This window comes from Panicum hallii, chromosome 8, assembly GCF_002211085.1.
Source record: "Panicum hallii strain FIL2 chromosome 8, PHallii_v3.1, whole genome shotgun sequence".
In the NCBI taxonomy this organism is placed as follows: Eukaryota; Viridiplantae; Streptophyta; class Magnoliopsida; order Poales; family Poaceae; genus Panicum; species Panicum hallii.
The window spans coordinates 20,976,045-21,000,269 of NC_038049.1; the positions used below are offsets into that span (position 1 = coordinate 20,976,045).

At 43.6% G+C, this 24,225-nt stretch overlaps 1 protein-coding gene across 4 annotated transcripts; it reads left to right on the forward strand.

Moving 5' to 3' along the window:
- The first annotated feature begins 2,552 nt into the window (after nucleotides 1-2,552).
- Nucleotides 2,553-17,587, forward strand: LOC112902051 (urease). 4 transcript variants are annotated; one of them, XM_025970945.1, is made up of 19 exons: nucleotides 2,554-2,714; nucleotides 2,816-2,997; nucleotides 3,542-3,615; nucleotides 4,149-4,194; nucleotides 4,326-4,431; nucleotides 4,677-4,819; nucleotides 7,949-8,059; nucleotides 8,195-8,358; nucleotides 8,451-8,826; nucleotides 8,914-9,022; nucleotides 9,291-9,430; nucleotides 10,136-10,273; nucleotides 10,349-10,440; nucleotides 12,920-13,049; nucleotides 13,123-13,281; nucleotides 14,021-14,203; nucleotides 15,969-16,103; nucleotides 16,601-16,672; nucleotides 17,144-17,587. In XM_025970945.1, the coding sequence occupies exons 2-19, from the start codon at nucleotides 2,872-2,874 to the stop codon at nucleotides 17,363-17,365; spliced, it is 2,526 nt and encodes an 841-aa protein (XP_025826730.1). In that variant the 5' UTR covers nucleotides 2,554-2,714; nucleotides 2,816-2,871; the 3' UTR covers nucleotides 17,366-17,587. The 4 variants fall into 4 exon arrangements, with proteins under 4 accessions (XP_025826732.1, XP_025826730.1, XP_025826731.1 ...); XM_025970947.1 differs by lacking the exon at nucleotides 15,969-16,103 and having other exon boundaries at nucleotides 2,553-2,714; XM_025970946.1 differs by lacking the exon at nucleotides 2,554-2,714 and having other exon boundaries at nucleotides 2,759-2,997.
- The last annotated feature ends 6,638 nt before the right edge of the window (nucleotides 17,588-24,225 follow it).

Sequence of the window (24,225 nt, forward strand, 5' to 3'; positions counted from 1 at the left end):
TTTAACGCTTCTAGTGATGTTAGTGGAGGTGATGTCAATAGAGAGACCATTTAGTTTTTCTTGGGCTAGTTTTTTGCTCATTTGTTTCTCCTACCAGTAGTTTGGAACAAGGGAACCAACAACTTCAAGTGACTTCTAAACTACTTCAACTTCAAGTGGGCTAGTGAAATATTTACCTTGCCAGTAAACTATATGCTCATTTGTCTGATGAAATATGTGTCTCAATATTGCCTTGCTGATATTTTTTGCATTCATGCTTGTTGATATTTTTTGTTTGAAAGTTTTTTAATTCGAATTTGAATTAGTGTCTTTAAATCATGAGTTTGAGTAGGGTTCATCACTATGCTTTAGAAATATTTGCACTTGAATTGTGGTGGTGTAATACGAAGGATATACATAGAGAGGAAAGGAAAAAAAAAGAGGCCGAGAAATAGGAACCTTTGCAGATGCAATAAATACAACTCCAGAAAGTAGGGAAAGCCCCTACTCAGAAAGTAGGGAACCTGAAGTATGAGCTATTGCTGTAATTGTTCTTAGACCAGTCTCAATGGAGGTTCTACAAGAGTTTCATGACATTAAATTTTTATGCCACATCAGCAAATTTGCTGACATGACAATATCATTAAGAGGAGAGAGGAGGAGGAGTTTCAAGGGATGAGAGAGTAGTTTCATCCCTATAACACTCCTTCATCACAGTTAGTGGAGCTAGGATGTTTAGGATTCCTTTCCTCTAAATTGAATTTGGTAGAATGGAACAGTCCGAATCAAAATTGAATTTGGTAGTGGAATATTCCCAGGAGAATTTGAATTTGGTCGAGGGGAACATCCCAATCACAATTGAATTTGGTAGAGGCTGAAAGTCTCTGATCCGCACCCACGCTTGTTATTACTCCCTTCGTTCCAAATTGGACGGAGGTAGTATTTTGTAACAGAAGAGCTTCCGTTCCAAATTGGATGGAGGCAGTATTTTGTAATAGAAGAGCTGGATCAGCTCAGAAGGAAATGCTGCACAATGCTGAGTTTGCGGGTGACCGCCAGGAGCGGTTATGGCGGTCGCTCCACCGTGCGCTTGCCTCTTTCCTTTTTTTTCTTTTTTCTCTTTTCTATTTTCTTTTTCTTTTTTCCCTTTCTATTTTTTCTTTTTTCCCTCGTGGGCGGACCTCTCCCTTTTTGTTTCTTTTCTCTTTTCTTTTTTATTCATTTTTATATTATATTTTCAACATATCTGCATATAAGTTATGCTATAAAAGTTGGGAGGAAAAAAGTTATGCTATTTATATTCGTCATAAAAGTTGTGCTATAACATTATTATGTAACAAGTTGGGAGGAAGAAGTTATACGTATAAACCGAATGGTGTTCAGAAGTTGTATGTATAAGTTACGCATATAAGTTGTATATGCCCCGAAAGTTATGTTAAAATCATATTCCGGATAAAGTTGTATACATAAGTTATGTGCCAACATTGTATACATAAGTTATCATATTTCCAAAAATGGAAAGTTGCCGAAATAAAAAATTTCCGAAAAAAGAAAGTTCAGGGGTGGGGGGGGGGGGATTGACCGCCAGCGGGGCTGCTGGCGGGCGCCCGCTAATCAGCAATCCCCGAAATGCTGAGGCCATGTGCCTATGTAGGGCGGGCCTATGGGTGGGCATTCGGGTAACCCGGTAATTTGGGTTTTAGAAATTTCAGGTTTTCAAAATTGCTACCCGAAATTTGCCTAAAAACAGAAGAATCTGACAATTCAGGTACCCGAAAATTCGGGTTCGGGTTCGGATATTCCTGAACTACCCGAGAATATGTGAGATTGCTTGCAAAATTTGTATCATTTTTACATGAATCAAAAAGAAATTAAAAATAAAAATTATAAATAGTAATAAAGTCGCACAACAAGCTAACAAGCTTACAAAACAAGGCAGTAGATCGGATCGACACCCCAAAGACTTCAATCGGGACTTGGTCCAGTGTTACGTCATGGATTTGCAGCCGTCCTCTCGGTCGATGCTGAGGCAACACGGATCGAGGAGCTGCAAGACGCCAACCGAGGGGGGCAGGCTGCAGCGGAAGGAGCTCAGGATCCAGGCGCGTTGTGGCCTTGTGGGTGAGCACACGCATGAGGGAGACTAGCTGACTGCTTCCACCGTGGTCTGGGCGGATGAACGAGATGCTGAGAGTTGGGCGGCGGCGGAAAGCATGAGGTGGGAGGAGCGCAGGAAGAAGATAAGATAGGTGAGTGGATGCGTATGGAAGGATGGAGTGGGCTAAAATTGCAGCTACCGGTACAATAATGAGCTGGGTTGAAAATACTTGGGCTGCTGGACTACCTGAAGTTCGGATTTTTTTTTTGAGTTCGGGTACCGGTGTTCTAAACCTAATTTACCCATAATAATTTCGGGTACCGGAACGTGCTACCCGAAGTAGTGATCGGGTTTTTCAGGCTCGGTGGGTTTGGGCTCGGATTTTTCGGGTTCAGGTTTGGGGTAATACGCCCCGCCATAGGCGGGCCCATCCTGACCGCATAGTTTGGGCGGCCGCAGATTCCCCCGTTGCCATTGGAGAATCCAGCCAAACTGCTCCTCCCGGGTCGACCAATCCCAAGCGCCGCCGGCGACGACTTCTCTCTCCTTCTCGGCTTTATTTCCCTCTTCCCGCACGCCCGACGACCACCACGAGCGCCGTTCCAATCCCCCGGCCGCGTCGTCGGCCTCCCCACCAGTAGCTGCCGAGCGATTCCCGCCTCCTCCCTCTTGTCCTAGGCACGAATCACGGGTGACTAATTGGACTCTGTTTCTCTTTGCACCATCCATCATCCGCAGATTCTGTGCTCCGTGGTGCGGGCGGCGGGGGCAGGTGGTCGTGAGGGCGAGGAGGGATGAGGCTGGCGCCGAGGGAGGCGGAGAAGCTCGCCCTGCACAATGCTGGGTTCCTCGCGCAGAAGCGCCTCGCCCGGGGCCTCCGCCTCAACTACACCGAGGCCATCGCGCTCATTGCCGCGCAGGTGAGCGAACCAGGACGCCGCAGCCAGCTCCACTTTCTGCTCTGGTAGTCAAAACGAAATAGTATGCTTCTGGTGCGCGTACGGACAAAGTCACGCGGAATCGTGACCCGTGCTCTTATTTTTGTTTGGATACTCCGCACATTCTCTGTGGGGTAATGTACTTGTAATGCGCAACAGGCTGTTGGGATGCTGCGTGCATAATTCTTCTTTTTGAAGGATTTGCTACGTGCATCGTGAGGTTTTCCTAATTTTTATGGAAATAGCATGAGGTCAAGGACTTGTCCCATAAAGCAATGAAGAGATATTCCCCATTCTGGCATTCTGCTAATTGCTATGTAGCGGATGTTCAGATTCTCGGTTTTTCCTTTTAGCCCATCCTGCACGGCCATGCCCTCAGGCCTCATTTGCAGTTAGCTTTCCTGAAGAATATGCAATGGGGAATGGTCCCAGACGCAAAGTGCTTCTGAAGTTCTGATTTTGTTGGTCTGGCAACCACTTTTCTTGCCAGATTCCTCTGACATGATTGAATTAATTCCTGGCACAGATTCTTGAGTTTGTCCGGGATGGAGATAAAACTGTGACAGACCTGATGGACTTGGGGAAACAGCTGTTGGGCAGGTGGGTTTGCATTCTGCCTGAATTACTACGCTTTCCTGCATCGTTAGGTTCACCCAGCAACTGCAACATAAAAACTTGGCGTTGCATCACTCAGATGATAATGGAAGACTACTGGCATGAGTATTTTAAACTTTGAACCATCAATGCTTTTGAAAATTACTTAACTGGATCTGGGTGTGAATATTTTTAACAGTAGCTGACTTCACCAGAGACAGTACTTTTTAATGAATACAATAAAATGCCTACATGCTGCTTTGCCGTTGAAGAATAGCTAGCCTTATCTGCTCATGTCTTCTGAAAATTTTTGAAAGCTTGCCACTTTATTTGTCACTTGAAATGAATATGTCACTGATTTAGTTATTGTGCTGATCATCTGTTTTTTTTTTAAAAAAAATCAGTATGTCTTATGGCAATTTATACTTTTAGTCCTTATCTCAAATCTTACACTTATGACTACTTTCTCGACATACTTGTTTAGTTGCTGTGATATAACCCTTAAGCTCTGACAGTTTTGCTTTTCCCTTCCCTGCCAGGAGACAAGTTCTTCCAGCTGTTCCATACCTTTTACATACTGTACAGGTGTTCTTTGCTCATACTACATGATGCTTACCATTTCCATTCGTATGCATCCAGATGTTATAAATGAAAAGCATTTCATGCGTTCAGAAAGATCTGAAAAGTTTTGTCTCTATTGTCACTGTGTCATCTAGGTCGAAGGAACATTTGTGGATGGAACAAAACTAATCACTGTACATGAGCCTATTTCTTTGGATGATGGAAATTTGGAGCTAGCACTGCATGGTTCTTTTCTCCCAGGTCGTCTATTCTGATCAGCATAATTTGTTCAATTATGTTCAAACTATTTTCTGAATGATATGGTTATAAAATTCTTTGATTAATGCATTTATGGAGTCTCTGGGGATGTGCCTGTTTCAGAATGTTTTTCTAGGGCAGTGCTGTTCCTAAAAGTCTTTCACCAATTCTGTTTTTCAAGAATACTTCACTAGTGGAAACAATAAGGTAAAAAAAGAACTGTACACAATAATATTTAACTGCTGCAGTGCCTTCACCTGAAAAGTTCCCCGGGGGTGATGTTGAAGACTATCCTGGTGAAATACATTACAGTTCTGGTCGCATAGTTCTAAACCTTCATCGCAGGGCTTTAACTTTGAAGGTTGTTAACAAGGCAGACAGACCTGTTCAGGTAGGGCACCTGCATATTTTTGTTTGGACCCTGGTGCAAATCTACCGAAACTTCCGTTTCTATTCACCTTTCCTATCAGAATGAAAAAAAATGCTGTGTTATTTTTATTTAAACTTTTAAAGAGGAGATAGGCTTAAACTCGTTTTCAAAATGCCTCCCCATTAGTTAAATTTCAATGTTACTCAATTGATGGCATGATGGCATCCCTCTTGGCTAATGTTTAGCACTCAATACATTTGTGGCAGGACATGATTTTGAACTGACAAACGCATAATAATGAGTTCAGAGAACATTTGTCCTGTTCTACCATGTTAGGTTGAATGTGTACAGATGTTTGGAACTATGTAAAAGGTTATAGAATTTAGTCGATCTCACATTATGATCGCAGCATCTATATTGATTTTAAAAGTAAATTTAAAATGCAAATATTTGAATATTTATCTAATCCTTAGTCTTTAATATGAAAGTTTTCACAAAGGAAGCATCCTATTCATCTTTTTTTTTCTCGAATGAGCAGGAGAACTGCGCATCATTATATTAAGAAGAAAAGGGCGGGGGTTTTATCCCCCAAACGTTACAGGTATAAAGGGGCTGTAACACTCCCTTATTTACAACCACACTGACTCTCTTGCCAAACTAAGACGGTACCAGGACTAGACCAAACTCTTAACTGTCCCTAGGCACCAGGGCGAGGAGATAAGAAACTCCTCTAGCCCCAGCCAAAGACCACTGCTGCAGATCTTCAAAGGTGGTCGAGAGGATGTTAGAGATACTAGGTGAAGCGCCATCAAACACACATCGATTGCGGTGATTCCACAAATTCCAGGTTCCCAGAATTATGATGGAGTTCAATTCATTAAGGACCTGACCGGACACCCTTCCACTTGCACTGATCCACCAATCATCAAAACTTTCATCCTCAAGGTTTGGAGCCAACATTTGTAGGCCAAATTTCTGCAGAATAAAGAACCACATCTGGCGAGCAAAAACACAAGAGACTAAAAGATGGTCAATTGTTTCCTGAGCCTGGTCACAGTGGGCAGGCAGCAGGATGTTGTAACCCTTTTCTTGCCAGCCGGTCTGCTGTCCAGCATCTTTTGTGTGCAGCTGTCCACAAGAAAAACTTACACTTGCCAGGGGCCCAACTCTGCCAAATTCTCCCCCATGGTCCAAACTGAATAGCTCCAATAAAAAGAGCTTCATATGCTGATTTTGTGGTGTACTGGCCACAAGTGGAGAATTGCCAAATACGTGTGTCTTCAACATCTGGCTGCAGCTCAACATTTGATAACAGCTCCCATAGGTGAATATATTCAGTCAGGACTTGTACTGTGAGTGCACCTCTTATGTCAGAAATCCATTTTCTATTGTTGAGAGCATCAAACACTTTTCTTTTCCTTGCTCTGGCACCCACTGCTCCAAACAGATTAGGAAAGGACTGTTGTAGACTTTGGCCATCAAGCCATCTATCAGTCCAGAGACAAGTATTCTTGCCATTGCCCACTTCTAAAATAATGGCAGCTGCAAAGAAAGCTTTTACCTGTGGTGAAGATTGGATAGGAAAGAAGGCCCATGGTTTTCCAGGTCCAGTTTTTTGAAGCCACAGCCACCTTAGCTGCAGGGCCCATCACAAGTTCTGGAGGTCAGATATTCCTAGGCCTCCCAATTCAGGTGGTCGAGTGACTTTGGGCCAAGCAATTAAACAGTGACCACCCCTTACATCTTTTCTGCCCTTCCACAGAGAGCCCCTCCTAATTTTATCAATGGCCTGCAATGTCCCAGTTGGGAGATCCAGAGCTAGCACTAGATAAATCAGCATGGAAGTGAGGACATACTGGACTAAAACACTTCTACCAGCTTTTGTGAGCAGATCGGCCTTCCAGCCAGGTAATCTGTCAGCAATTCTTTCAATGATGGGCTGAGCCTGAGCTTTGGTAAGCTTGTGGGGTGAAAGTGGCACTCCGAGATACTTGCACGGGAAATCAGACATCTGACAAGGAAGATATGTCTGCAATAGAGTTCTGTGTTCCTCCAAGCAATGTATGGGTACAACAGTACTCTTCTGTACATTCGTTTTCAGACCTGAGGCTTCTCCAAACAGCTGCAATATGTCCAAAGTGGCCCTGATATCGCTGGATGAAGGCTGAAGAAAGATGACTACATCATCTGCATACAGGGAGATACGGTGCTGTAGGTTTCTTCCGGATAGTGGTTGTAGGAGTCCCTCCTCTGAAGCCTTTTTCACAAGATAGCACAAAACATCCATGACAAGAATAAATAGCATTGGGGACAGCGGGTCACCTTGTCTAAGACCACGCCGATGCACAATCCTTTTACCTGGGGAACCATTAAGCAGCACTTGTGTGGACGAGGTAGCCAAAAGACCGCTAATGGTATCCCGCCAAATAGGACCGAAACCCAAATTTTGCAGAACTTCCAATAAGAAAGGCCAGGAAACTGTGTCAAAAGCCTTGGTGATATCAAGCTTTAACAGAAAGCGTTCCTGTTTTTGCTGGTGCAGAAATTTAGTTGTATGTTGAACCAACATGAAATTATCAAGGATAAACCAACCTTTAATGAAAGCACTCTGATTTGGTTTATACCAGTTGGTCCAATCGACCAGCAAGCCTATTCACTAGGAGCTTTGTGATGAGCTTTGCGAAAGAATGGACCAGACTGACTGGTCTAAAATCCCTGATGCTTGCAGCATCATCCTTTTTTGGAATGAGAGTAATGTAAGCAGAGTTAAGCAACTCGAAATTGCATAATTTCCTACTCCAAACAGCTGACACTGCCGCCATGATTTCAGGTTTAATTTGGATCGTTTAATGTTGGAGTCCCCCTTCTTTGTTTTTTTTCAAGGAAACCGTTCTCTTTCCTTAATCATAAAAAATATTTTCTTAGACTTGTGCAAGTTTAAGTTTTCTCATTACCAATTTTTACATTATTTCTTGTGACGGCTTTGATCCAACTGCCAATTTGGATGCAGTGTAAATACTGTGTGTAATAAGGTTAGTTGACATGGTATTGCACTCTCATTTACTATTTATTGAAGGTACAAGCCTTTTTTTAAAAAAATATTCACTTCTAATCTTCAAGAAAAAAATTAAATATGTTTTGCTCTTGCAGATTGGAAGCCATTACCACTTCATAGAGGCCAATCCTTACCTAGTTTTTGATAGAAAAAGGGCCTATGGCATGAGGTTGAACATACTTGCTGGAACAGCTGTTCGGTTTGAGGTGATTTTATTCTATCCATGCTTACAGAAATTTTCTGCCGGAGGTTGAACATACTTGGCCTCCTACTTAGTTTCATGAATATACTGCACATACCAATTATAAAACCTCCAGAATCTGATATCTATATTTTTTCAGCCAGGGGATGCAAAAAGTGTTACACTTGTAAGCATCGGAGGCAATAGGGTAATCAGAGGTGGAAATGGCATTGGTGATGGTCCTATTGACAGTTCACAGATTAATGAGGTGATGCAGAAGGTTAATTCAAATAATTTTGGACATGAAGATTATCCAGATGCAAGGTTTGTTCTTTCCTATTTATTGATGATCCATGAGAAAGTTAATTGCTTTACTTTTTTTTTGCATAAATTTTATCTTTTGATTTTGTATGCAGGGAAGGTCTTATTGGTGATGGTCCATTTGACTGTACTGTTGATCGTGAGAAGTATGCGAGCATTTATGGACCTACCACTGGTGATAAGATTAGGCTTGGTGATACCAACCTTTTTGCTGAGATTGAAAAGGACTTTGCTATTTATGGTGACGAATGCATATTTGGAGGTGGAAAAGTTCTACGTGATGGAATGGGACAAGCTACAGGGTACCCAGAATCTTCCTGCCTAGATACAGTTATAACAAATGCTGTTGTGATTGACTATACAGGAATATACAAGGCTGATATTGGTATAAAAGGTGGATTTATAGTTGCTATTGGAAAGGCTGGAAATCCTGATGTCATGGATGGTGTTCATAGCAACATGATTGTTGGGGTAACTAACTTTTTCTTGAAGGTTTTATATTAATTTGCTACAGAAAAAACATTTTTTAAGAAATTTCTATACCAAAAATTGTTGCAGGTCAATACTGAAGTTATTGCATCTGAAGGCATGATTATAACTGCTGGTGGCATAGATTGCCATGTTCACTTCATATGTCCTCAGTTGGCAGAAGAGGCAATTGCAAGTGGTTAGGCTTCTTCACTTCTACTACAGATTAAGGGCAAACCAAGTAGAAATTATCGGATTATCTCGATAATTTCATATCATTTAACAAATAAAGGGTGTCAACACTGGCATAAATCATTCCAGGCAGAGCTTGGATGGTTGAAAATCATTAATCACACATGAAATGATATTTCTTATTTAACTTTCAACTGGGATGTGTGTCTTATGTACAATGCAACCAGGATTAGTCAGTGATATGTCTTGAGAACTTTATGTCCATATTTGTGTAGGCATCACGACATTGGTGGGTGGTGGAACAGGACCAGCACATGGAACTTGTGCCACAACTTGCACTCCAGCACCATCTCAAATGAAATTAATGTTGCAGTCCACTGATCAATTGCCAATTAACATGGGATTCACAGGCAAGGTAATTTTGTGTGCTGGGAAAATAAACTAGTACAACATTCAGTATTTCATATATAATATGTACTAAATCTGCTGTATTTTCCAATGTTTATTTTCGGGGTGGGGCCTTGAATAAATAGTCTCAATGATGGAGTACAGTAAAAGAACTTGTGATGATATTAATCTTAGTTGTAAAGCTTCATAGTTGGCATTTCCTACAAATTATTTACATGTTAAATAAGAAAACAGTTGATGAATTTGTCCCAGGCCTTTTTTTATTAAAAAGGCAAAAACCAAACATGGCCCTGTAGTCATTTGAGGGTACCAATAAGTTACTATGTGATTGTTTCCCTGTATTATGAGAACTAAAATATTTTTAGAATGTATTCCCTCCAGTCAATAATTGACATTTGGGATGTCTGAAGTCAACCATTCCGAATTCTGATTGTAAATTACTTATGTGCTGAGTTGGATATTTGAAATCGGTACAAGTACATTTGCATAAAAAATAGTTTCATAATAGCAAAAAGTATGTGATACAAATATATTATAGCAAAAAGTAGTGGCAAAAGTTATGTCCTGGAAGCCGAGTTCAATGTCCAAAAATTGACATTTGTGACTGGAGGGAGTATCATATTGGACTAATACTCTAAAACATTTAAGGAATTTGATTTTCAATCATTGTTTCAAATCTGATTGTCCATGTTCTCCTTGGGAGACTGTGCAGGGAAATACTGCAAAACCTGAAGGATTGGCTGAAATCGTTAAAGCAGGAGCAATGGGCTTGAAGCTGCATGAGGATTGGGGCAGTACCCCAGCTGCGATAGATAATTGTTTATCTGCTGCAGAAGATTTTGATATTCAGGTAAAGGTCTAATGTTATCTATCCTTTCTGGTATACCGTGGTTTACTTATTTCTATGCTTACCTGATTTTGACAGGTCAATATCCACACAGATACCCTAAATGAATCTGGTTGCGTGGAACATACAATTGCAGCTTTTAAAGATAGAGCCATACATACATATCACAGGTATGCAATGCAGAGCAGTGAAATGCAAAGGTTCTATTTTATTTATATAGGTCGATTTGCATCTAAATATCTCCTTTCTAATAGAATATACCCTCAAAATACTTTTTTTTAAATAATGTGACTATATCATAGACAAAGTACTTAAGTACATGATCTATCATGTGGAGCTCATCTACCAAAGCAGGAAGAAGATCAGATGTTCCTGGAGGACAGGAAAGGCATTAAGGGTTCACATATAAAACTTTGTATTGTACTTTGATAAAATTTGTTAAAGGTAAATGTCCTTAGTTAGATTATTCTAAATTAGTTGAAGATTTTTAGAGATTTCTCTACTACAGTATATAGGGAGAGCAAATGGCATCAATTTTGATTAATCAAGTGGTAGATCAATCTATCTTTGCAATCTCCTCTATTCCTGAAATCCTGCCAGCCTTGCTGGTTCTGTATCCAGCCACTAACATAAATGAGGTCCAGAACCACACATTTGCACTATTTTGTTGTGGACTCATTCTTCTACAAGCATACGTATAGGAGAAGGAAAAAACAGGGAGAGTCCACAACGACAGCTATACGTGGCTGAGTTGGTTGCAGCCGAACTTTATTCACGGGAGGGAAAATAGTTAGTTTGTTAGGAGATTTGTTAGTTCAGTTGATGGCTCCTCAATCTATAAAGGGGGTCAGTAGTTTGTACTAGGGTTTTTCATCAAAGAAATAAAGCTCTCCCATTCAGGGGCGAGCTGTTCTTCGATGGTGGCGTCCTCGGCCACTGACGACAACAGCTCGCCGCCGCACTACGTGCTCCGCTCATGTTCCCAAGCCTCGCTCCTTCTGCATTCTCCTCTCCGTTCTCCTCAACGGCCCCCACGCCATAACAATTTGGTATCAGAGACCAGTCCCACGGTCACGCCGACAATGCCGGGCGGTCCGGTCGATGCTGAGACCGACTCCGCGAAGCTGGATCGCATCCTCGCCCAGCTCGCCACCATGAACAACCGCCTGGATGCGCACGACAAGCACATCGCGCGCACGGAGAAGTTCTAGCACGGCGGCGACGACGACCCCGAGACACACGAGGAATCGCTGCCCGACGACCATCGCAGGCGTGGCGATAGGGGCCATGGTGGCGGTGGCGGTGGCGGCGACGACGATGGCTTCTTCCGCGGTCGCGGCGGGCTGCGTGAACCGAAATTGTCCTTCCCTCGCTATGACGGCAAGTCCGATCCACTACCCTAGCTTAACAAGTGCAAGGGTTTCTTCCGCGGCTACAGCACGCTCGAGGAGGACAAGGTTTGGATGGCTTCACTACACCTGGACGGCACGGCGTCACAGTAGTTCTACTAGCTCGAGCGTGACCTTGGCGTCGTCTCATGGACGCGCTTCATATGAACATGCGTTTCGGGCCGCCGTTCTGTTCCAACGCGCTAGGCGAACTCAAGGACCTCTAGCGCACTGGCACAGTTGAGGAGTACCAGCGCCAATTCTTGGCCCCCCTGTGCCGATGCGATCACCTGACAAGACAGCATTAGATCGATCTACTCACCGTAGGTCTGGGCCAGCCTCTGGCTTTGGACATTGAGATGCAATGGTCGGCCAACCTCCAGACGGCCATGAGCTTGGCCCGGGCTTATGAACGCCGATCCGCAGAGGCCGCACGCGCAATCACCACGTCCACTCCGCGGCCAACGCCAAGGTCTCGTCCACCAGCACTGCCGGCGGCGCCATCGACAACGCCAATGAAGCCCGACGAACCGCCGCGTTCCAAAGTTCATCGTCTCTCGGCGGAAGAGATAGTGGAGAAGCGCGCCAACAGCCAATGTTACTTCTGCCTAGAGAAATTCTCCTGGGATCACAAGTGCGCAGCTCGGGGCGGCGTGTTCTGCATCTCCATGGCCGACTCAGAGGATGACGGCGCCGGCATCACCGAGGTGGATGTTCACATCTCGCTGCATGCGTTGACCGGCGTAACATCCGGCGACACCATCCGCATAGGAGAAGGAAGAAACAGGGAGAGTCTAGAACGACAGCTATACGTGGCTGAGTTGGTTGCAGCCGAATCTTATTCACGAGAGGGAAAATAGTTAGTTTGTTAGGAGATTCGTTAGTTAGTTCAGTTGATGGCTCCTCAATCTATAAAGGGGGTCAGTAGTTTGTACTAGGGTTTCTCATCGAAGAAATAAAGCTCTCCCGTTCAGGGGCGAGCTGTTCTTCGACGGTGGCGCCCTCGGCCACCGACGACAACAGCTCGCCGCCGCGCTACGTGCTCCGCTCGTGTTCCCAAGCCTCGCTTCTTCTGCATTCTCCTCTCCGCTCTCCTCAACAGCCCCCACGCCATAACAATTTAGATAGACCTTTTATTGTTGAGTACACAAATTAGCTCTCTTAATACTGTTTTCTACTTTGTAGTTTCAATATTACCTGGTATAGGTGTTAATATATACCTTTCAATTTTCTTCTCATGTTCTTACTACCTTATGGACAGCGAAGGTGCAGGTGGCGGTCATGCTCCAGATATCATCAAAGTGTGTGGGGTAAAAAATGTGCTGCCCTCTTCAACAAATCCAACCCGGCCATTTACTTCAAACACTGTAGATGAGCACCTTGATATGCTGGTACACAATTATCTAAGATAATATGGTCAACACTGTGTGCAAATTTGATGGTAATATGTTTTGGTTAGCGCAGATGGTTTGCCACCACCTTGATAAAAACATCCCCGAAGATGTAGCATTTGCTGAGTCTAGAATTCGAGCTGAAACAATTGCTGCTGAGGACATATTGCATGACATGGGAGCCATAAGTATTATATCATCTGATTCACAGGCCATGGGGCGCATTGGAGAGGTTTGTTTCATGATCATCCTAAATCTATAGCTTCTGTTACTAAAGTTTGTGGAAAGCCTGGATCTCCTTGCCCGTTCAGTACCCATAGATTACCCTGTAGAAAACATACTTGTTCTGTACATTCTTGTGCAAATTTACTGAACACAATTGGTACGATGCTTGCTAAATCAACTTACATTCCTCTTCTTGTGAGCTGGTGATGTGGTAATGACACTGCTTGTTTGGAATGCACCATAGTAAACGAAACAGGGAAATGGCCTAGGAAGTTTGGTTAACCAAAAGCAGAAAGGCCAATACTGAGGACAACTCAAGAATAATTTTTTTGTCAAAAATCTCTTCTTTCTATCCATAGCTGGAAATTGAAGGAACCGCTGTACTTGCTAAATTTGTTTGAGTACAGGCTACATTTTTGTTTAGAACACACAAAGTTAATCTGTGACCATCTGAGTGATCTCTATCATGGATGGTAGTATTATTGGTGGATATATGGTGCACTGCATAAGCAGTAGCAAGTCGAGGCACATCAGGGTTATCTTGTATCTGCTTTTAACAAATTATTTCCACCTTTTATATACCTTGATTCCAAAGTTTATACTTTAATTCCAAACAAATGAAATAATTAGAGCAATTTATGCCTGTAGGTTGAGGAGTAAGCTCCTCGAACGAGTAACTCCTTTTTAGGTAATGACATTACAGCCATGTTGATTCAGTTACATTTGTTTGAACATTGGCTTTTTAGGTGATAACTCGGACATGGCAAACTGCAAACAAGATGAAACTCCAAAGAGGTAGGTTACCTGGATCTGGTGACTCTGATGCTTCCCAGGACAATGACAACCTCCGTATAAGAAGATACATAGCAAAATACACCATAAATCCAGCAATAGTGAATGGTTTTCCAGACTTCATTGGTTCTGTTGAGGTATGTGCTTTTCTTATTACTGAAGAATTTTTATTTACATGTTCCTTATTCGCTGAAGAACTAAAGTCAGACATTCGAGCTTATGCTGTGTACCTTGAAATTGTACTATCAAAGAAGAAAGAATCGTCTACTTTGACATTCTTGATGTAAGTTGAATAAACCAATGTGTAATTTCTTATTTCCTCAATGTACCAGGTAGACTTGTGCAATGTAGAAAAATGTTTTTTTGTTAAAAAAAATGAAACATAGAAAGTAACGTTGCTATGCCAGTTTTCTTCTACTTTTACCAGAGCCTTTGTTCCAGCAACTGTATAAGTTATCACTGTTTGTCTTGTCTATTATGGCTCAAGGACAAGGCAACAAACTATTATTTTTGAAATAGTTATCTTCTGCATGGGTGAAACTGGTTTTACCATGAATTAATATACTCCTAATTATTAATAGGGTTAATTGGATATCTACCATTACAATTATCGCACTTCGAAGATAACTGTTACTATTCATAATTCTGTAAATATACCATTACAATTTAACAGCTGTTAGGGATATATCATTACTACCTCTTCGACGTGTTTATTAAAAAAATTGGACCAAAGTGCCCTCACCTTCTTCCTCCCATCCCCTATCTCATCCCATCCCCCCCTCTCCAAGTCAAAAGCTACGTCACAGCTGCCATGTCCGCCGCCCGTCCTCCGGCCCTGGCCCCGCGCATCCACCGACTGCCGCCCTCCCGGCCTGCCCTGCACACGCCCCGCTCCAGCTGAGCCCTGCGCATCCGCGCGCCGCCGCGGTCCGCTCTGGCCCTGCCCTGCACGTCCGCAAGATTCTCGGCGCGCGCCCTCCTCCCGGCCTACCACGCCGGCGCTCCGGCATGGCCTCGCGTGTCCGCGCGCCGCCGCGATCTGGCTCCGCCCGTCCTGCCGCGCGGGCGGCGCTCCAGCCCGGCTCCGCGCGTCCGCGCGTCGCGGTCTGGCTCGGCCACCTGGGTGGCCACGCATGCGGCGTTCCGGCACGGCACCACCCCGTGCGGCGGCGGAGGATGGGAATGCGTGGCGCCAGCAGCACCCGAGGGCGGCGCGGGGGCGGCAGACCTGGAGTACGAAGCGCCAAAAGAGAAGCTGCGGTCCGGCAGCTTTACCACACAATCGATTCGGCGTCATTCCACCGAGCTCCCTGCTCCCTGCCTGAATTCTTGGCACTCGCTCGTGGCTCACGCCAGAGAGACCAGGACACGCAGCTTTTTTGGAAGAAATCGAAACACTACTGTCTACTGGTCCATAGGCCATGCACCAAGCATGCATGTGCCCTGCAACCATGTTCACCCAAGACCCCGAATCGTGAGGGAGCAGACGGCCGCTACGCCGTGATGGTAACGAGGAGGCGGTTGGGGGAGTGGAGGGAGAAGTAGCCATGGAGAGTAGCGCGGCGAAGGGGAGCAGTAGCACCGGATGCCATGACAGAGAGGAGAGGGGACGAGAGGAAGAAGAAGATGGGGGTATTTTGGTCTATAAATTTTTAGAAACACATCAAAGGCATCAAAGGGGTAAGTAGTGGTGTATTTCCAAGAATTGTGAAATTATAATGGCATGTTTACAATATCACGAATAGTAATGGTATATCTCCGAAGCGTGATAATTGTATTGGCACAGATCCAATTAACCCGTATTAATTCCATATGTAGTCAGACCCAGTGAAACACTAGCAAAGCATTTTCTCTATTAGTATATCAATTAAAGGTCTAACTGATCCTACATATTTTGGACAGGTGGGAAAATTAGCTGACCTTGTTCTTTGGAAACCATCTTTCTTTGGTGCTAAACCAGAACTGGTTGTAAAGGGAGGCGCAATTGCATGGGCTAATATGGGTGATCCTAATGCTAGTATTCCCACACCTGAACCTGTATGGACTACTTTCTTGAGATATTTTGAATATAAAGAGATTTCTACAATGATGTTTCACTTAGCATTAACATAAAGGAAAATTTCGTTTTACTACCCTAATGCACTTTGTCCATTTGACTATTTTACAAAATTTTCGATTCGTTTTTACTCCCTTCTACTTTAACTAGATCAATTCACCACCTAATGGTATGTCTTTGTTTCTTGTATATGTTGGGTTTTAAGTTAAATTTTGTGGGGTGATGAATGCCATCATAACCTATGTTAGAAAAATACATTGACAACCTTTTAGATTATTTAACATGCATTTATTATCTTGTTAAGGGTAGTAAAATGGACCTTTCCTAAATGTAAATAGTGCTTTATCGATTATGATGAAGTTTAATGCAAAGAGCTTGAGAAGCATGGTTTAGCACCCTATTCGAATATATTCAGCCATGGTGTATATACAACATGTTTGCTCAGGTTGCAACATGCATCATCTTTTTCTTGATGCAGGTTCTGATGCGTCCTATGTTTGGTGCTTTTGGAAAGGCTGGAAGTTCCAACTCGATTGCATTTGTGAGCAAGGTAGATCAACTGCACCTGTTCTATATGGCATTCTTGATTTTTCATAATAAGTAAAATGTGACTTCAATCATTAAACTATCATATTCTATTTGTAAAAGCTAAGTGAGTATTTTTTTTGATAATTTTCTCCGTACCAGTTCTATATGTCTGATCTAAATAACTTAAGTAATATCTTTAGTTAAAAGAAAGCCAAGCTTCTCATGGTGATCCGGTTAGAGCGTTGAACTTCAGCCCGTCCCAACCCGGTTCGAATACATTGCCTTCTTAGAACAAAACCCAGGGGGAGTCTCTCCCCTATGGTTGAGTTTTTCTTTTAGTTTAAAGAAAAATCCGACTGCACAAACTCCTGAGAAAACATGGCTATAGGAAATATGTTGCACATCAAGGAAAAGATAAAAAAAAAAAGTTCCTATCTTCTAGTCTACTCTTGCCAATTTACAATGGCTGACAGATCAATTTCCCAATCGATAGGTTGCTAAAGAAGCTGGTATTGCAATGGAGTACAAATTGGAGAAAAGGGTGGAAGCTGTTAGTGGTGTTCGATGTTTGACAAAGCTCGATATGAAGCTCAATGATGCTCTTCCAAAAATAGAAGTTGACCCCGAGACCTACACAGTTACTGCTGATGGAGAGGTTTTGACATGCCAACCAGCACCCGCAGTACCACTCTCTCGGAATTACTTCCTATTCTAGAATATCACTGCATCAGCAATAATTTATCACGATTTATATGAGGGTCTCTCAATTGTGGCCAGAAACTGATCCTATGAAATAAATGGACTCTTTGTACCCAGTCCTGTAAATTTTAGGGCTGGTATCATACATCGAAGTAGATCCTAGCAATAGAATATACTAGAAACCTTTGGCACGGCTTTGCCGCTCCTTTTGGTAGATGGTGCCAGTGTTTTATATTTATATACCAATGTGTAGGTAACTAAGGTGCCGTTTGGATCCAGCGGACTAAAAATTTTAGTTCGTCACATTGGATATTTGGATACCAATTAAAAATATTAAATGTAGACTAATTACAAAACCAATTGCATAAAGGGAGACTAATTCGTACGAATCCATTAAGCCTTAGCAATATTAAATGTAGGCTAATTACAAAACTAATTGCATAAATGGAGATTAATTCGCGAGACGAATCCATTAAGTCTAATTAAACTATGATTTGGCAATGTTGTGCTACAATAAACATATGCTAGTCATAGGCTAATTAGCATCAATGCGTTCGTCTTGACAATTAGCAGTGACTCACGCAATTAGTTTTACAATTAGCTTTTATTTAATCCATCTAATTGGTGTCAAAAGAAAGGACTAAAGTTTAATGCTAGAATCCAAACATGCCTAGCTTTGATTTAACGAAGAAATTCTATACAATGGAGTCATTCTGAGAGGGAGGACATGTGTGCCTGTTTCATTACCGCATTGTATATAAAGATGATTTCCACATCAGTCAACCAATGAGAGAATCCAACCAGTAGGAAAAAGGATGAATTGCAAACTGATGAGATGAGCAAAGTCACTCTGTCTTGTGACACTCAGGTAATTAGTATTGTCATATCCTAAAGTTAGTGTGTTGTTATGTACAAAATGTGGTAAAAGTGTATTTAGAAAATTCTAATAAGGGAAAATGGTTACTTATATAATTATATTTAAATTAAGGTCCTTTTGTGCTAAATGGGGGAACATGGAGGGTAGAATTTAAAAGTATGAGGGTTGTTTTGCAAAAGTTAAAAACTTGTGTTTAAAACGCAAAAGTAGGTGAAACTACCCTTTGGATATAAATTTGGTGTAATTTTAAAATAGGATTTATGCAAAGTTTAGAAATCTTGTTAAATTTTAAATTAATTGCAAATCCTTAGCTCTTCTGTGGATGAACCTTAAAGCAAAGTTGTACATTTTGAAAAACCATACACTTTTGCTTTTGGACCCATCTCCATTTGAGCGCTGGTTTAAAAGTTATTGCTGCATTACAGTAGGGTCCCTGCAATTCTCTGAAATTGCATTCGGGTCCTCCTTCGTCTACCTCTCTCTCCCTCTCCTCTGTTTCTCCTCTGCCGCACGCCACCGCCACTGCCTTGCCATGTGCGCCGCCCCTGCCGCTCCAGCACCCCTCTACGCCCGTGCACGTGTCGCCCCGGCCTCTGCCCCGCCGCTTCCCGCCCTCGCGCTGGCTTCCCCTTGCCTCGCCACGCCGCCCGCCTCCTGCCCGAGCTGCACTTCGCCGCCGCTCGCCATCGCAGCATCTCCCACGCCACCTCCTGCCTCCCGACGAGCCCACGTGCCACTCACTGCCTTGCCACCGCCCTCCCGACCCTGTGCTGGCCTGCCCGTGCGTCCTCCACGTTGCAGAGCTCCTGCCCGAGCTCCGCCGCGGCTGCCACGCGCGCCGCCAAGGTGCCAGCACCTGCTTGAGCACGGGTACCGCTTCTTCTGGACCCCGAGCGCCTTCTCTATCTCCTCTAGCACACACTCTGGCAGTTGCAAGTTTCTTTTCCATCCAATTTCCACTGCTCTGTCTGCCATCGCCCACCGGACCTCCGCCGTGCCTCTGGACCACCGTCGACCGGCGCCCACACTCCCCCTGAACCCCAGCCCAGTGCAGCCTTACCTCCGCCGTGACCTGCTGGTGCTCCTCAGCCTCTTCAATTTCATTTGCTTCCACCCTAGCACCCTTTCCCACAGCGCTGGTGAGCTTCCAGCGCCGCCGCCGCTCGGCCTCCCGTCGACCCACCGGTACAAGGCCTCCTCGCTCCGATCAACGGCACCATTAGCACCACATCATCCTCCTAAAGCGATCCCGCCACCCCCTTCACCGCCCTACGTCGCCCTAGCCTGCAGAACGCCGGCCGCCATTACCGCCGGTGAGAACCCGAGATCCACCCCGCCGTCGATCATCTCTGTCCAACCTACTTCTGTCCAAATTGAGTTGGGGGAAAGCATCCTCGCACTCCCCCAGTGCTCGTGCGCGCCTTATCTCCCCATGTTCGCTGGCCCCTCGCCGGGAATGACGACGCCCCGACGCGGCCGCCGCCATTGCTCGTCGCCGGCCGTGCTCCGTCGTCGATCTTGATGCACATCACCCACTGGTGGACACCGTAGGGCTTGTAGGTCACGTAGGACCAGACCATCTCCGGCCAGGACCTCGCCGCTGGCGAGAACACCGGAGACAGGAACGCCAGACGCCATCGAACGCCGGCAAGGGCATATCTGTGATGCTTTGTTTTGTTCTAGGGGCCTGAGTGCAAGAATCCAGGGACCCCGATGTAAACCCATGTGTTATTTTATGTATGTAAAGCTGCTGACTTGTAAAATTCATAGGAAATTGTAGGAAATTCCAAAAATTGTCAAACCAATTTTGTTGGAAACTAGATTTCAAACCCTACAACTTTTATTAATAAAGTTTAGATTGAAACTAAACATTTTTTAATCTATTTTAAGCTCAAGATAAAAGGGTATAGGATGCATAACTTCCACATGCTAGCTTTGTTTATTGTGATTTTTGGTATGTAGCTTCTATAGGCCATGTGTGAGCTTGTGTAAAAATTTCAAACTTAGCTTTGTTTTGTAATTTAAGTTATTTTGAATTTGAGCAATTCAAATTTAAAATGATTTGAAATTATTTAAGCATGCTTCTTAGGTGTATTTAATTAGATCTTTTTACCATAATCTAATGTGTTGATAATTAGCTTATAATTAAATCTTTAAGACTTTATAATTTCATTTACCTAAGTTTTGAATTTAAACTAGAAGTTTGAATTCAAATTTAGCTGTTTTAGTTTCTGTTTTTAGTAAGTCCAGTACTGCCACCATAACTTAAGTATAAATGCTAATTTAAAAGTAAGACCCTCTTATTTCATGAATTCTTAGGTGTTAATTGTTGGAATGCAACTTTATTGTGAAATAAAGGTCTTACACTTAAGCACCATCTCATTTTAAGTTGTTGCATGGTATATAGAATCAACAACTCTCGACGACGGAGAGTACGAGCTGGTCTTGGGACAAGACCAAGGGTTTTCCGAGGACCCGATAAACGCCGCCGAAGATCTAACTGAAGCCCCGAACCAAAGTTCCGAAGTCTCTGATCCTCCTGCCCCCAACCCCACTCAAGAAGGCAAGCCCCGATGCATATCCTAGTATCTCAATTTATTACAATTTTATTATTATATTATATATCTTGCATTACGTCTAGGAATTGAAATGAAACCCTAGTTGCATAAGATCTTAGGAATCCAATATAATGTACCCGGGTCCTTATCGCTTAGATGCTCTGCTAAATAGGACCGGTAAAAGTCGAGTGATTTCCTGTCACTCACGCGATATAGGAGATGCATGTTTACAACTCTGCAATCATTATAAGGATAATGGACTGGGTCATGTGTTGTATCATGACCTGAAGGTTTACCCTGTCTGTTTTGATAAAAGTTATTAAGGTCGCAGCGTGTGGTAGTGGTGACTAAGCGTTTGAAAGTACTAGCCACATGCCGTGAAATATGGTAAAGCGGTAAGCCTAGTAACCAATCAGCCCGGCAAGTGGACATACCTCCCACCACTCGTATTTTGGTTTTTCTCACGCACCGACGTGCGGGAGTGCGTTCCGCACTGCGGACAGGAGTACGGTCATGTAGTCGCGCTACAGGCGTACGTCCTGCACAATTGGTGTGCGTACGGCCCTACAGTCACTTGTGGTGGCCCTGTTCCACGACCCGGAATGAAAGGCAAACGGTTGCTTCGGAATGATCTTGGAATGTTCCAAGCGTGTGAGTTAGGTTTACCCTTGCAAGGTTAAAACTCGATTCAGAATCGTCCGTCTCTCGCGGAAATTGAGACTGCTTATTCCTTCTGCCACATGGAGTAAGAAGTGTAACTAATGATGGAACAATCTTGATGGATGGTAATCTCTACCTTACTTGTTTAGTGTAGGTGCTAACCTAGAATGGATAACCAACTAGAATATGAAAGCTAAAAATTGAAAGTAGTTCATACTCTTTGTTGCTTTTCAGCTGAAAATAAACCTAGAGCCTTTACAATGCCCTCATGAGTCTAGTTACGGGCTAAAGTATACCCAACTCGGGTAAGCCTTGCTGAGTATTAGAATACTCAGTCTTGCTAGTATCTTTTTCAGGTATAGCCTTCGAGAGTCCCAGAGACAACCCTGCATGGCCAACGTCTGTTCCTTTTGGCTGGTCCGTGGAGTGGGACCCGTCCCCGGCTGGCAGTGATCCTTCTGAGTGACATCAGGCCTTGGGCTGAGCATGGTGTCAACCTTCGCGACGTGTGTAGTCGCGTGTTCTTTTCCTTCCGCTGTGAGCTTGGACAAGCTGTTCAGCTTGTTAGTTTAAACACTGTTTGTATAAGTTTTATTTTAAGTTTGAACCAGATTTGTAATAATACTTGTATATTTGTAAATTAAGTTGATGAGCTGTACTGTGATTGTAAACTCACCTTCGGGTGAGGTAAACCTGCTTCGATCCTGTTGAACCGTGGTTGTATCGGGCGGAGATCCGACAGACCAATGGGTTGTTCCATTTGAAGTGCAATGAGTTATTACCGGCTGTATAGCGATGACTAGCGCATTTGAATCGGAATAATTCAGGCGGTTCTGCCATATGTATGAGGATGGAAGTTTAAGGAAAAATATATAAACATGAATCCACACTCTGTTGCTTCATCTCTCTCTCTCTCTCTTCGCATGCATGTCACAGGACCAAAGAGCTGCTGGGCGTGTGGCTCTCTGTCGCTCTCTTTCTTTCTTTACTGATCAAGAGGAGAGCAAACTCAATAAACAGGCAGGCACACTCCATGAGTCTACTTCTATCGCCCAAACCCTCACCATTCTAGTTTCTTCCCCCCCTTATGCATCCATTTGAGGGCTTTCCATCTTGGATTCTTGGCTAATTCATGGATTTTCTTGGGCTATATCTTCATGGTCTAACAGAAGCAAAATTGTGAAGCGTACCTTGTTAAATCAACTTGTTTCACCACAAGCCTCTTGTTAATTAATTTCTTGCGGCTGGTTCTCACGCTCGCAGAACATATCGTGTTTTGCTAAAGGGATTCTTTTTTCTTCACGCTTGCTGATTAGACTCACTGCTTGGGTGACGGAAAAAAGAAGGTTGAGGGGCGCTCGCACGGCACGGGTTACGCTGGTTGCGGTTTTATTTATAGCCGCGTCGGCACCGGAGATGAAGAGACCGTTCCCTACACATGCGAAACGTCGGCACATGAGACGAAGAGACTGAAAGCCCGTCGAGACGTATGGAATACACACGATCTACTAGCAGTAGCGGCATATCCGATTCATTGGCTGGAAATCGAACGGACGAAAAATAAGGGACGACGTGGCCTAATCAGGGCCCAAAAAGTTCACCAAATTTAGGGAGTTTTTCTTAAAAAAGGGATAAAAAATAAAATTAGAAAAAGTGGTGCCGGTGGGGAAAATTTTAAAAAATGGGTACCTTCCGCCCGCTGATTGGGCGGGAGGCGTGGGGCCGGGGACCTCCCGCCCATCCAGTGGGCGGGAGGTTCCCCGAGGGCCTCTTCGTGAATTTTTTATTTGCGAAGAGGTCCCTGCCGGGGCAGGCGGGGGCATCCCGCCCTTTGGTCGGGCGGGATGTCTCCCCCCGGCTATATAAGCCCGAACCAGCCTCAAAAAGTTTATTTTATTCAGCAAAAATCAGAAAAAAAGAAAGAGAGGAGAGAAAGCGGCGAAGCCCTGTTCACACGTTGATTTGGAGATATATTCTTATTCTAGCCGTAAATTACTTGAAAATAACTATAATCTAGGAAATATTTCTTAGAGTAGTTATGTTTTGAATAGTTTTTAGTATTTTCATTTGTTTTTAGTATAATTGATATTCTGAATAGTTTAGAATTTGTAAAATATAATCTGAGAATCGCTGAAACTTAGGGTCGTCGTTGTGTATTAATATGTAGTGTAACTAGTTTATTCAACTGTGCGGTATTTTCAGATATGTCTTCCGAGAAGGGTATTTTCAGTATATATTACGGAGAAGGAAATGTGATTTATGGGCCAAATGGGGTAGATTTAAGTGAATTCAACTGTGCGGTCAGAGGAATTACCAGACCGTACGAGAGGACATTTGATTCCCTATGCAACTGGTTAATGAGGGGATTAAGGATTAATCAGGAGACACACATTGTGAGTGTTCAATGCGTCATTAATCGTACCACTCACGCTTTGATCTGGGAGCTGATGCCACTTGCAAGCAACGAGGACTGGTTAAATTATCTGCAAAATGGAAGTCATTGGCAATGGCCACTGGTACTCCTTGTCAGTGTGCACCAGAACCCTTTGATAAACATTGAAGCTGCTTCGGGGGATGAAAATATTGATGAAGAAATTGAGGGGGCAAACATTGAGGCAGGTGGGACCGCAGCACCTCAATGCGTGGCTGATGAGGGGGAGAACATACCCTTCATTGTTGAACAGCTGCAAGACGAAGAATGTGAATTGGACGAAGCAATGAATGCCGATTCGTCTGATGATGACGATGATGTGCCTGAAGATTGGGTAAGCAGCGACTTCA